The sequence below is a fragment of the Amblyraja radiata genome, unplaced genomic scaffold (genome assembly GCF_010909765.2).
Source record: "Amblyraja radiata isolate CabotCenter1 unplaced genomic scaffold, sAmbRad1.1.pri scaffold_544_ctg1, whole genome shotgun sequence".
NCBI classification, from domain to species: domain Eukaryota; kingdom Metazoa; phylum Chordata; class Chondrichthyes; order Rajiformes; family Rajidae; genus Amblyraja; species Amblyraja radiata.
The window spans coordinates 31,478-45,858 of NW_022630604.1; the positions used below are offsets into that span (position 1 = coordinate 31,478).

Sequence of the window (14,381 nt, forward strand, 5' to 3'; positions counted from 1 at the left end):
CCCCCTCTCTCCCCCTCATCTCCGTTACCAGGTGAGATCACGTCGCGCGTCACCACGGACACCAACACGATGAGTGAGTCGCTGACGGAGCAGCTGAGCCTGTTGATGTGGTACCTGACCAGGGCCGTGTGTTTGCTGCTCTTCATGTTCAGCCAGTCCCACCGCCTCTCCCTCTGCACCCTCGTCTTCATCCCCTTCATCATCATCCTGCCAGAGTGGGTTGCACAGTTCTACCAGGTGTGTCCATCACTGCCCAAAGCACAATCCCCATTGCCCACCTCCACCCCACTTCACCCACCTCACACCTATTGCCCACAACCCCATCCCCCCTTACCCCCTTCACCCCCCTCACCCCCTTCACCCACCTCACCCCCATTGCCCACACCCCCTTCCCAACTCACCCCAACCTTCACCCCGCCTCACACCCATTACCTACACTTCCATCACGCCTCCATCTCCCCATTCCCCACCCAACACTCTCTCCCCATTCTCCCAAATCCCCACCCTCCCTCCCCTCTCCGCACCCCGACCCCGAACCCGACCCCTTCAACATTCCTCACCCCCACCCTCCCCAATACCTGTCCCCACTGATCCCGGGACCTCCCCCCCACTGACCCCGACATCTCCGTGTGGTGACCCCGGGATCTCCTCCCCACTGACCCCGGGATCTCCCCCCCACTGACCCCGGGATCTCCCCCCCCACTGACCCTGGGATCTCAGTGTGGTGACCCCGACATCTCCGTGTGGTGACCCCGAGAACCCCCCCCCCCCACTGACCCCTGGATCTCCCCCCCCACTGACCCTGGGATCTCCCCCCCACTGACCCTGGGATCTCAGTGTGGTGACCCCGACATCTCCGTGTGGTGACCCCGAGAACCCCCCCCCCCACTGACCCCTGGATCTCCCCCCCCACTGACCCTGGGATCTCCCCCCCACTGACCCCGGGATCTCCCCCCCCACTGACCCCTGGATCTCCCCCCCACTGACCCTGGGATCTCCCCCCCACTGACCCCGGGATCTCAGTGTGGTGACCCCGACATCTCCGTGTGGTGACCCCGAGATCCCCCCCCCCCACTGACCCCGGGACCTACCCCCCACTGACCCCAGGATCTCCGTGTGTGCAGGGCCTGACAGCAGAGGTACAGACATCTCTGGCCAAGGCGAACGATGTGGCGACAGAGACGTTGTCGGCCATGCGGACGGTGCGCAGCTTCGCCAACGAGGCGGGCGAGTGTGAGCGGTACGAGCAGCGGCTGCAGGACACGTACCACCTCAACAAGAAGGAGGCCGCGCTCTACGCCATCTGCGCGTGGACCAGCAGCGTGAGTGGGGGGGAGGGGGGGAATCATAGAGGGAAGGTTGTGAGATGGGAAGGGTGGAGGGGTGCCAGAACGGGTGGTGAATGTAGGAGGGGTGCCCGGGGATGGGGGGGTTAAGGGTGGTTCTCTGGGGTTAGGGTGGGGAGAAGGGGGGAGGTCGAGCGATGGGGGATGAGGGATGATTCTGTGTGTTTGAGGGGGTTAGGGGGGGCGTGGGGGTTAGGGGGCGCGAGGAGGTGAGGTGATTCTGCGAGTTTGATGGGGTGAGGGGAGGTGGTGGGTGAGGGGTCATTCTCTTGGGGTGAGGGGAAGTTCAGGGGTGAGGAGTCATTCTGTGTGTTTGAGGGGGTGTTCGGGGGTGTGGGGTCATTCTCGGGGTGAGTGGGTGAGGGGAGGTCGGGGGGTGAGGGGTCGTTCTGTGTGTTTGAGTGGGTGAGGGGAGTTTGCAGGGTGAAGTGTCATTCTGTGTGTTTGAGGGGGTGAGGGGTCGTTCTGTGTGTTTGTGGGGGTGAGGGGTCATTCTGTGTGTTTGAGGGGGTGAGGGGTCGTTCTGTGTGTTTGTGGGGGTGAGGGGTCGTTCTGTGTGTTTGTGGGGGTGAGGGGTCATTCTGTGTGTTTGAGGGGGTGAGGGGTCATTCTGTGTGTTTGAGGGGGTGAGGGGGAGGTCGCGGGGTGAGGGGTCATTCTGTGTGTTTGAGGGGGTGAGGGGGGGGTCGCGGGGTGAGAGGTGTTTTTCTGGGGTTGGGGTGGCTGGGCTGGTGCCCCAGTGCTGCCTCTCACGGTGCTGCTGTTGCCTCCTGCAGCTGTCGGGGCTACTGCTGAAGGTGTGTGTGCTGTGCTACGGGGGGCTGCTGGTGGCCGAGGGCAACGTCACCAGCGGGGGTCTCGTCTCCTTCATCCTCTACCAGATGCAGTTCACCTCCGCCGTCGAGGTGAGTGGGGGGGGGGGGGGGGGGGGGGGGTCGTTGCCGGTGGGCGTCGTCAGACACCCGCACGACCCCCAGGCAACCGGACCCCCGTCCCCCCGGCAACGGTACATTCGTCCTGCCCGGCAACCGGACACACGTTCCCACCACTAGTAACCGGACACCCGGCTCCCACTGTCTCAATAGACAATAGGTGTAGGAGTGGCCATTCAGCCCTTCGAGCCAGCACCGCCATTCAATGTGATCATGGCTGATCATCCACAATCAGTACCCCGTTCCTGCCTTCTCCCCATATCCCCTGACTCCGCTATTTTTAAGAGCCCTATCTAGCTCTCTCTTGAAAGCATCCAGAGAACCTGCCTCCACCGCCCTCTGAGACAGAGAATTCCACAGACTCACCACTCTCTGTGAGAAAAAGTGTTTCCTCGTCTCCGTTCTAAATGGCTTACTTCTTATTCTTAATCTGTGGCCCCTGGTTCTTGACTCCCCCAACATCAGGAACATGTTTCCTGCCTCTAGCGTGTCCAAGCCCTTAACAATCTTATATGTTTCAGTGAGATACCCTCTCATCCTTCTAAACTCCGGAATGTACAAGCCCAGCCGCTCCATTCTCTCAGCATATGACAGTCCCGCCATCCCGGGAATTAACCTTGTAAACCTACGCTGCACTCCCTCAATAGTAAGAATGTACCTCCTCAAATTAGGGGACCAAACCTGCACACAATACTCCAGGTGTGGTCTCACTAGGGCTCTGTACAACTGCAGAAGTGTCTGCTCCGTTATGTGCCTCCAGCCATGTGGGTAACAATGAACTGTCCCGTGTGCCCCTGCAGGCCCTGCTCCGTTTCTACCCTCAAGTGAAGAAGGCAGTCGGTGCATCGGAGAAGGTGTTTGAGTACATGGACCTCCAACCCACCCTGGCCCTTCAGGGAACTCTGGCCCCAGCTACACTGGGCGCTCACATCCAGTTCCACAACGTCACCTTCGCCTACCCCAACCAACCTGACGTTGCCGTGCTGAAGGTAAGCCGGTTCGTTCCCTAGGGCCGGGGGGAGGGGGAGGTGTGGGCCTGAGCAGCGCTGCACCTTACATGAGGCAGACCAGGGCTCGACTGTGCACCAGACACCAGGCAGCATCTCTGGAGAGCAGGAATGGGGGACGCTTCTGGCCAAGACCCTTCTTCAGACCGAGAGTCAGCGGAGAGGGAAACTAATGGCCTCAATGGTCCATTGTCAGCTGTGGAAGAGGTGATAACCAAGGGATACAAACAGTAAAACCAGCAGGATGGCTCGGGTGGGGGAGGGACAGAGAGAGACAGAGGGAATGCAAGGGTTACTTGAAATTACAGAAATCAGTGCTCATTCCCCTGGGCTGTGAGCTCAATATGAGGTCCTGTTCCTCCAATTTTCATGTGGCTTCACTCTGACCCCCCCCACCCCCCCCCCCCCCCCCCCCCCCCCCACCTCAGTCATCCTGCTGGTCTCACTGTAATCTCTTCGTTATCACCTCTTCCTCAGCTAACACTGGACCATTGTGGGCTCCGCCTTTCGTTGGTCATCTGTGCTGGCTCTGGCTTGTTTTGTACCTTTTCAGACTTCCAGCTTCCCCCTGTCCGCTGACTCTCAGTCTGAAGAAGGGTCTGGACCAGAAACGTCACCCATCTCTCTCCAGAGATGCTGCCTGAGCCGCTGAGTTACTCCAGCATTCTGTGTCTATCTTCCGTTTAAACCAGCATCGGCTGTTCCTTCCTACACATCAGAAATGAGAAACTGTAGGGATCACTTTACAAACAAACGCTCAGCAGCTCAGGCAGCATCTCAGGGGAACATGGACAGGTGACAGTTTGGGTCGGGCCCTTCTTCAGTCTGATTACAATGGGGGTAGAATGCTGCAAGAGTGGTGGAGGCTGGACAAAGTCTGGTGAGTGATAGGTGGATACAGGTGAGGAGAGGGAAGACAAGGAGCATTAGAAGGAAGACAAGGAGCATCGAGGTACAGTGAATAGCTTTGTATCAGATCAGGTAATACTACATATAATCAGGTCAAGTTGAAGTGCAATGTGTAGAGCAAAGAATGCAGAATATAGTTCTCAGCATTGTAGCCCACCAGTTCCAGAGACAAGTCCAAAGTCCTCAATGGGGTAGAGGTGAATTGTACAGTACCATAGACAATAGACAATAGGTGCAGGAGGAGGCCATTTGGCCCTTCGAGCCTGCACCGGCATTCAAAGTGATCATGGCTGATCATCCACAATCAGTACCCCGTTCCTGCCTTCTCCCCATATCCCCTGACTCCGCTATTTTTAAGAGTCCTATCTAGCTCTCTCTTGAAAGCCTCCACGGCCCTCTGAGGCAGAGAATTCCACAGACTCACCACTCTCTGTGAGAAAAAATGTTTCCTCGTCTCCGTTCTAAATGGCTTACTCCTTATTCTTAAATGGTGGCCCCTGGTACTGGACTCCCCCAACATCGGGAACGTGTTTCCTGCCTCTAGCGTGTCCAAGCCCCTAACAATCTTATATGTTTCAATGAGATGCCCTCTCATCCTTCTAAACTCCAGAGTGTACAAGCCCAGCTGCTCCATTCTCTCAGCATATGACAGTCCCGCCATCCCGGGAATTAACCTTGTAAACTTACGCTGCACTTCCTCAATAGCAAGAATTAGGGGACCAAAACTGCACACAATACTCTAGGTGTCCTCCTATATTCGATTGTGCTTATGGAAGGACCGTTCAGAAGCTTGACAACAGATGGGGAAGATGCTGTTCCTGAGTCTGATGGTGCGCGCTTTCATGCTTCTGTACCTTCAACCTGAAGGGAGCAGGGAAAAGAGGGAATGACCAGGGTGGGAAAGGTCTTTGAGTACATTGGCTGCGTTTCCGAGGTTTGTGTGTGAGGGGCAGATGGAGCACAGTGGATGGGTAGAGAATTGGGAGGGAGCCGGGGCAAGGGTTAATGTGAGTGGGGTGTCGGGATGATATGAAGTTTCACGGCTAACGAGTCGGGGTGTTGTGTGTTTGCAGGACGTGTCATTCGAGGTGCGGGCCGGGGAGGTGACGGCCCTGGTGGGACCCTCGGGAGGGGGGAAGACCACCTGCGTCAACCTCCTGCAGCGTTTCTACGAGCCTCAGTCTGGCCACATCCTGCTGGACGGGCGGCTCATCGAGGAGTATGAGCACAAGTACTACCACAGCAAGGTCAGGGGGCACAGGGTCAGGGCACTGAAGGTCAGGGCGCAGTGAGAGGTGATTCACACCAGGACACAAAGATGGGGCGGGGGGAGGGCGGGGGGAGGGCAGTGAGCAACCAGGGCCACAGTTTAAGAATAAGGAGTAAGCCATTTAGAACGGAGACGAGGAAACACTTTTTCTCACAGAGTGTTGTGAGTCTGAGGAATTCTCTGCCTCAGAGGGCGGTGGAGGCAGGTTCTCTGGATACTTTCAAGAGAGAGCGAGATAGGGTTCTTAAAAATAGCGTAGTCAGGGGATATGGGGAGAAGGCAGGAACGGGTTACTGATTGGGGATGATCAGCCATGATCACATTGAATGGCGGTGTTGGCTCGAAGGGCCGAATGGCCTCATCCTGCACCTATTGTCTATTGAAACTGACGGGGTCAGAGGATAGGGGGGGGGTGGATTCAAACCAGGACACCATGTGGGGTGGTCACACTGGGCCCATTGAGGGTGTGTGTCAGGGGAGAGTCAGGGGATGATGGGGGTCCCTCAGGCCAGTGGGGTGCCTCTGGGACAATGACAGTTTACTCTGGGACAGTGGGGGCTCTGGTCAGTCGGGAATCTCTCTGGGACAGCGAGGTTCAATCTAGCCGGTGGGAGGTCACGAGAGTGGTGGGGAGTCCCTCTAGCCAGTGGATGGTCACTCTGGGCAGTGGGGATCACTCTGGGGCAGTGGAGCGATGACACTTTCCAGTGGGGGTGGGAGGGGGGTCACTGGGCCAGTGAGGGATCACTCTTGGCCCGTGGGCTGAGCAACTCCATGGCTGGCTGTTGTGTAGGTGACAATAGACAATAGGTGCAGGAGTAGGCCATTCTGCTCTTCGAGCCAGCACCGCCATTCAATGTGATCATGGCTGATCATCCCCAATCAGTACCCCGTTCCTGCCTTACCCCCTTATCCCCTATCTAGCTCTCTCTTGAAAGTATCCAGAGAACCTGCCTCCACCGCCCTCTGAGGCAGACTCACCACTCTCTGTGAGAAAAAGTGTTTCCTCGTCTCCGTTCTAATGGCTTACTCCTCATTTTTAAACTGTGGCCCCTGGTTCTGGACTCCCCCAACATCGGGAACATGTTTCCTGCCTTTAGCGTGTCCAAGCCCTTAACAATCATATATGTTTCAATGAGATACCCTCTCATCCTTCTAAACTCCAGAGTGTACAAGCCCAGCTGCTCCATTCTCTCAGCATATGACAGTCCCGCCATCCCGGGAATTAACCTTGTAAACCTACGCTGCACTCCCTCAATAGTAAGAATGTCCTTCCTAAAATTAGGGGACCAAAACTGCACACAATACTCCAGGTGTGGTCTCACTAGGGCTCTGTACTACTGCAGAAGGACCTCTTTGCTCCTATACTCGATTCCTCCTATACTCGATTTCGAGGTAACAATCTCAGGATTACTGCCTGTGCCACGCGACAGTGAGAGTAGGAATGGAGCGAGGTGGATGATAAATGCGTGGTTGAAAGACTGGTGCAGAGGGCAGGGATTCAAGTTTCTGGATCATTGGGACTTCTTTTAGGGAAGGTGGGACCTGTACAGAAAGGATGGGTTGCACTTGAACCCGAGGGGGACAAATATCCTGGCGGGGAAATTTGCAAAGGCTACTGGGGAGACTTTAAACTAGAATGGTTGGGGCGAGGGACTCAAATAGAGAAAGCTAGTAGACAGAATGGGAGGCAGGAAGCAGAAAAGGGAAGCACTCGGACACAAGAGGAGAAAGAAAAAAAAGGAAATAAACAGAGAATAAGAGGCGGGGGGTTTCCTAGATGTGCATATTTTAATGCTAGGAGCATTGTAAGAAAGGTGGATGAGCTTAGAGTCTGGATAGACACCTGGAAGTATGATGTTGTGGCGATCAGTGAAACATGGTTGCAGGAGGGCTGTGATTGGAAACTAAATATTCCAGGATTTCGTTGCTTCAGGTGTGATAGAATTGGAGGGGCAAGAGGTGGAGGTGTTGCTTTGCTAGTCAGGGAAGATATTACAGCAGTGCTTTGGCAGGATAGATTGGAGGGCTCATCTAAGGAGGCTATTTGGGTGGAACTGAGAAGTGGGAAAGGTGTAGCAACACTTATAGGGGTGTATTATAGACCGCCAAATGGGGATCGAGAATTGGAAGAGCAAATATGTAAGGAGATAGCAGATATTAGTAGTAAGCACAAAGTAGTGATTGTGGGAGATTTCAACTTTCCACACATAGACTGGGAAACACATTCGGTAGAGTTTGTAAAATGTGTGCAGGATAGTTTTTTGCAGCAATACATAGAGGTACCTACTAGAGGTGGGGCAGTGCTGGACCTCCTGTTAGGAAATGAGACGGGACAGGTGGCAGAGGTATCCGTTGGGGAGCACTTCGGGTCCAGTGATCACAATACCATTAGTTTCAATATAATTATGGAGAGGGTCAGAACTGGACCTAGGGTTGAGATTTTTGATTGGAGAAAGGCTAACTTTGATGAGATGCGAAATGATTTAAAAGGAGTGAACTGGGACATTTTGTTTTATGGGAAGGATGTAGAAGAGAAATGGAGGACATTTAAAGGGGAAATTTTAAGAGTACAGAATCTTTATGTTCCTGTTCGGTTGAAAGGAAACAGTAAAAATTGGAAAGAGCCCTGGTTTTCAAAGGAAATTGGACATCTTGTTCGGAAAAAGAGGGAGATCTACAATAATTTTAGGCAGCATGGAGTAAATGAGGTGCTTGAGGAGTATAAGGAATGTAAAAAGAATCTTAAGAAAGAAATTAGAAAAGCTAAAAGAAGACATGAGATTGCTTTGGCAAGTAAGGTGAAAGTAAATCCAAAAGGTTTCTACAGCTATATTAATAGTAAAAGGATAACGAGGGATAAAATTGGTCCATTAGAGAGTCAGAGTGGGCAGCTATCTGCAGAGCCAAAAGAGATGGGGGAGATATTGAACAATTTATTTTCTTCGGTATTCACCAAGGAGAAGGATATTGAATTATGTGAGGTAAGGGAAACTAGTAGAGTAGATATGGATACTATGAGTTTCAAAGTAAAAGAAGTACTGATTTGAAAAATATAAAAGTGGATAAATCTCCAGGTCCTGACAGGATATTCCCTAGGACATTGAGGGAAGTTAGTGTAGAAATAGCCGGGGCTATGACAGAAATATTTCAAATGGCATTAGAAACGGGAATAGTCCCCGAGGATTGGCGGACTGCGCATGTTGTTCCATTGTTTAAAAAGTGTTCTAAGAGTAAACATAGCAATTATAGGACTGTTAGTTTGACTTCAGTGGTGGGCAAATTAATGGAAAAGATACTTAGAGATAATATATACAAGCATCTGGATAAACAGGGTCTGATTAGGAACAGTCAGCATGGATTTGTGCCTGGAAGGTCATGTTTGACTAATCTTCTTGAATTTTTTGAAGAGGTTACTAGGGAAATTGACGAGGGTAAAGCAGTGGATGTTGTATATATGGACTTCAGTAAGGCCTTTGACAAGGTTCCTCATGGAAGGTTGGTTAAGAAGGTTCAATGGTTGGGTATAAATGCAGGAGTAGCAAGATGGATTCAACAGTGGCTGAATGGGAGAAGCCAGAGGGTAATGGTGGATGGTTGTTTGTCGGGTTGGAGGCAGGTGACTAGTGGGGTGCCTCAGGGATCGGTGTTGGGTCCTTTGTTGTTTGTCATGTACATCAATGATCTGGATGAAGGTGTGGTAAATTGGATTAGTAAGTATGCAGATAATACCAAGATAGGGGGTGTTGTGGATAATGAAGAGGATTTCCAAAGTCTACAGAGTGATTTAGGCCATTTGGAAGAATGGGCTGAAAGATGGCAGATGGAGTTTAATGCTGATAAATGTGAGGTGCTACACCTTGGCAGGACAAATCAAAATAGGACGTACATGGTAAATGATAGGGAATTGAAGAATACAGTTGAACAGAGGGATCTGGGAATAACCGTGCATAGTTCCTTGAAGGTGGAATCTCATATAGATAGGGTGGTAAAGAAAGCTTTTGGTATGCTAGCCTTTATAAATCAGAGCATTGAGTATAGAAGCTGGGATGTAATGTTAAAATTGTACAAGGCATTGGTGAGACCAAATCTGGAGTATGGTGTACAATTTTGGTCGCCCAATTATAGGAAGGATGTCAACAAAATAGAGAGAGTACAGAGGAGATTTACTAGAATGTTGCCTGGGTTTCAACAACTAAGTTACAGAGAAAGGTTGAATAAGTTAGGTCTTTATTCTCTGGAGCGCAGAAGGTTAAGGGGAGACTTGATAGAGGTCTTTAAAATGATGAGAGGGATAGACAGAGTTGATGTGGACCAGCTTTTCCCTTTGAGAATAGGGAAGATTCAAACAAGATGACATGACTTCAGAATTAAGGGACAGAAGTTTAGGGGTAACATGAGGGGGAACTTCTTTACTCAGAGAGTGGTAGCGGTGTGGAATGAGCTTCCAGTGGAAGTGGTGGAGGCTGGTTCGTTGGTATCATTTTAAAATAAATTGGATAGGCATATGGATGAGAAGGGAATGGAGGGTTATGGTATGAGTGCAGGCAGGTGGGACTAAGGGTAAAAAGTTGTTCGGCACGGACTTGTAGGGCCGAGATGGCCTGTTTCCATGCTGTAATTGTTATATGGTTATATGGTTATTCCTCTTGTTATAAAGGCCAACATGCCATTCGCTTTCTTCACTGCCTGCTGTACCTGCATGCTTACTTTCATAGACTGATGAACAAGGACCCCCAGATCCCGTTATAATTCCCCTTTTCCCAACTTGACGCCATTTAGATAGTAATCTGCCTTCCTGTTTTTGCTACCAAAGTGGATAACCTCACATTTATCCGGTTTAAACTGCATCTGCCTTGCATCTGCCCACTCCCCTGCATTCTCATAGCATCCTCCTCACAGTTCACACTGCCACCCAGCTTTGTGCATTCTGCAAATTTGCAGGTGGTGCTGGTGAGCCAGGAGCCGGAGCTGTTCGATCGCTCCGTGGAGGACAACATCGCCTACAGTGTGGGGGCCGCCTGCAGCCCGGCCATCGTCCTGGCAGCGCGGAGTGCCGCTGCCCACGGATTCATCACCGAGCTGAAGGACAGATACAGCACCGGTGAGAGAGAGAGAGTGGTGGGGAGAGGGAAAGGGAGCGGGGGGGATGGGAGGAGGGGGGAAAGGGAGGGGGAGAGAGGGGAGCAGAAGGGAGATGGAGTGGGAGCAGGATAGAAAAGGAGGGTGAGAGAGGAGGAGGTAAAGGGAAGGGGAGGGAAAGGCATCGTGGGTGAGAGGGAGGGGCACTCTGTCAATGGAGGAGGCTCAGGGCAGAAAGGTCAGTGTGGGTAGTCGCAAAAAGCTGGAGTAACCCAGCGGGTCAGGCAGCATCTGTGGAGGAAAGATATAGTGAGTGAGGGGATCGAGGGCTTGAGGGGGGATGGTGAATGAGTGGAGTACGGGGACTGGGGGGAGTAGGATTGGGGAGGGGGGGGGGTGTGAAGATGAGGGGAGGTGTTGAGGACGGAGAGGGGGTGGGCGTGAGTGGGCAGAGGATAGTTGAGGGCAGGAGGGTGAGCAGCGGACAGTCGGATGGAGCAGAGACAGTGGGGGGGGGGGGCTGGAGGTGAGGGAGGGGCAGGGCAAACAGAGGGATAGTGAAAGAGGAGACGGGAGAAGGGGGTGAGTGCATGGCTGATGAGCAGAACGAGTGGGGCAGGGTGAGTGATGAACGAGGGGAGGGGCTCCCGTGGGGCAGGGACCATTGAGGGAGGAGAGGTCTAGACACGTTGGTGTTGCCCCACCCCCGACTATGTGGTGAAAACACTGGACCAATCCCCCCTCATCACCACCGGCTCCACGCACTAACCTCCCTCTCTCACTCTCTCTCTCTCTCCGTCTCTCGCCAGACGTGGGGCAGAAGGGGGGGGATCTGTCGGGGGGGCAGAAGCAGCGAGTGGCCATCGCCCGAGCCCTGATCCGACACCCAAGGGTGCTGATCCTGGACGATCCGACAAGCAGCCTGGACGATGGGACCGCACACCTGGTGAGTAGCCCCCCCCCCCCCCCATGCACGAGTACAGTCACACACCCCTCCTGTCCATGTGTACAATCACCATGTGTACAGTCACCATGTGTACAGTCACCACGTGTACAGTCACCGTGTGTACAGTCACCACGTGGACAGTCACCACGTGTACAGTCACCGTGTGTACAGTCACCGTGTGTCCAGTCACCACGTGTACAGTCACCACGTGTACAGTCACCACGTGTACAGTCATCGTGTGTACAGTCACCACGTGTACAGTCACCGTGTGTACAGTCACCGTGTGTACAGTCACCACGTGTACAGTCACCGTGTGTACAGTCACCGTGTGTACAGTCACCGTGTGTACAGTCACCGTGTGTACAGTCACCATGTGTACAGTCACCATGTGCACAGTCACCGTGTGTACAGTCACCGTGTGTACAGTCACCATGTGTACAGTCACCGTGTGTACAGTCACCGTGTGTCCAGTCACCGTGTGTACAGTCACCACGTGTACAGTCACCACGTGTACAGTCACCATGTGTACAGTCACTCCCTGTGTGTACAGTCACCACGTGTCCAGTCACCACGTGTACAGTCACCACGTGTACAGTCACCACGTGTACAGTCACCACGTGTACAGTCACCGTGTGTCCTACCGTACCCTCCCCTGTGACCAATCAGCCTTCTGTCGCCCCCCCCCCCCACACCCTCACTGCCAACCAGAGAGAGTGGGATCTACTTACCCTTCTCTCACCAGCCCCTCCCCATCCATCCCCTACCCTGTTCCTGTTCCTCCCTTCTCCCTCTCCCCCCTCTCTACCTCCTGCCTCCGTCCCCCACCCCCCCCCACTAACGCGCTGTGTGCCTGTCGCAGGTCCACGAGTCGATGTTTGCCAGGGACCGGGATCGCGCCGTGCTGGTGATCACGCACCGGCAGAGTACGATGGAGTGGGCAGACCGGGTGGTGGTGCTGGAGAAGGGTGCGGTGGTGGAGCAGGGGCCGCGCCTGGAGCTGGAGGCACGGGGTGGCAGATACCACCGGCTGTTGCACGCTCAGGGCACGGAGAGCGGCCCGCCGGTGGCAGCCGAGACCGACAATTGACCGGGGATCGCGACCCCGGGGCAAAGTGGGCCATGAACGGTGGTACCGGGGCTACCAGGAGCAGCGACTAGTGACATCAGCGGGTGTAACCGGTGCTACGGGGGGAGGGGGGGGGGACTGGCGTTAGCGGGAGTCCTGGCCGACTGCACCGGGGCAGGACATGAGGGCTGAACGGGGACTCAGGTCAGAGCGTGGGAATCTGGTGGGTTTGTTGTACAGTGTGTGGTGTTTATTGAATAAAGTGTTCGCATTTCCACTACAACGTCTGTGATCATTTATGCTCCCGGCGCTCCGACCCGATGGATTGTCCGCCCGCCGTACAATGGCGTAGGGTGGGCTTTGAGCGCCCGCGGCAGTTTAAAATATTGCGCCTCCTCATTAGCGGCTAGCCATGGCCCATGAGCTGTTATAAATCCAAGTTTTGTATTTATTTTCTCAACCTAACAAAAAGATGGCGGCGCTGCCTTAGCAGCTGCGGCTCGCCTGCAGTCTGTCTGTTTTTTTTGTTTTTTTGTGTTGTTCTTTTGTCCTGTTTAGTTGATTTTTGGTTTATTATGTTGTGTATGTGGGGGGGAAACACGTTTTTGGTCTCTTCCTTTGGGGGATGCGACTTCTTTTGTCGTATCCCCCGTCTCCGCCTGCGCCGAGGCCTAATGGCGGAGCTGGCGGCCTCGGAGCTGGGGCTGCGGTGACCAGAACTCGGAGCTGGGCAGCGGCAGCGGCCGCCCGGCATCGGGGCTGGGACGGCGGCGGCAGCGGCTGGGGCAGCGGCAGCGGCGGTCTGGCCTCGGAGCTGGGGCAGCGGCAGCGGTGGCCTGGCCTCGGAGCGGCGGAGGCAGCGGCAGCGGCCACACGGCATCGGAGCTGGAGCAGCGGCAGCGGCGGCCTGGCCTCGGAGCCGCGGAGGCAGCGGCAGCGGCCACATGGCATCGGAGCGGGGACAGCGGCAGCGGCGGCTTGGCCTCGGAGTTGGAGCAGCGGCGACCAGAACTCGGAGCTGGGGCACGTTCTAGCGGCAGCGGCCACTCGACCCGACCGCGGGCCCAGTGGACGACAGCGGCGGCTGGGACAGCGGCAGCGGCCTCGGCGCAGAGGGAGAATAAGAAGGGATGAGACAAAGACTTAAGACTTTTGCCTTCCACCACAGTGAGGAGGTGCCTGGTGAACTCACTGTGGTGGATGTATATTTGTGTTTATTGTGTGTTTTGTCATTTTTACTATATGTAGGTCTGCAAGGCAACAACATTTCGTTCAGACCGCAAGGTCTGAATGACAATAAAGGCTACTTGTTACTTGTTATTATAATTGCACTTGCATAAAATGTATTTATTTATTTATAAAATAAAATTACTTCTTTGCAGCCATTAATATTTATTTCAAAATTGTAACAACATTTTACAGGTTCCAATAAAAGTATTACAAAGTGTTCGAATAATAGAGAAACAGAACACATTAAATGTTAGACATGTCAGTATATTGCATTTATTTAAAATCTTCTGGATTTTATTCTTGCAAATTTTTCAATTACACTATCAATATTTACATGAAAATTTCTCTCAATGGACAAAATTGCAAGGTTGCTTAATCTTTCCTGGCTCATTGTTGATCGCTGATATGTCTTTATTAACTTTAATTTGGAGAAACCCCTTTCACAACTAGCATTGGACACAGTAATTGTTAAAACATTTCTCAGTGCCACAACAATATTAGTTAAACTTTCTTGCAGCTTCCACTTAATTATCCAGCAAAGCAAATCTAAAGCTGTCCATGTAGAAATGCTCTCTTCTGGATGAACTTCTTTA

The 14,381-nt window shown here is 53.1% G+C and overlaps 1 protein-coding gene across 1 annotated transcript in view; it reads left to right on the forward strand.

Annotated features, from left to right (window-relative positions):
- Positions 1-12,594, forward strand: part of LOC116970124 (antigen peptide transporter 1-like) — a 17,433-nt gene extending 4,839 nt beyond the window's left edge. Inside the window, exons 6-13 of the mRNA XM_033016846.1 lie at positions 15-237; positions 1,125-1,322; positions 2,123-2,251; positions 3,079-3,267; positions 5,268-5,441; positions 10,409-10,568; positions 11,356-11,492; positions 12,352-12,594. Coding sequence (XP_032872737.1) covers positions 15-237; positions 1,125-1,322; positions 2,123-2,251; positions 3,079-3,267; positions 5,268-5,441; positions 10,409-10,568; positions 11,356-11,492; positions 12,352-12,579 — 1,438 coding nt within the window. The 3' untranslated portion in view covers positions 12,580-12,594. The remainder of the gene's footprint in view (positions 1-14; positions 238-1,124; positions 1,323-2,122; positions 2,252-3,078; positions 3,268-5,267; positions 5,442-10,408; positions 10,569-11,355; positions 11,493-12,351) is intronic.
- Positions 12,595-14,381: the final 1,787 nt, after the last annotated feature.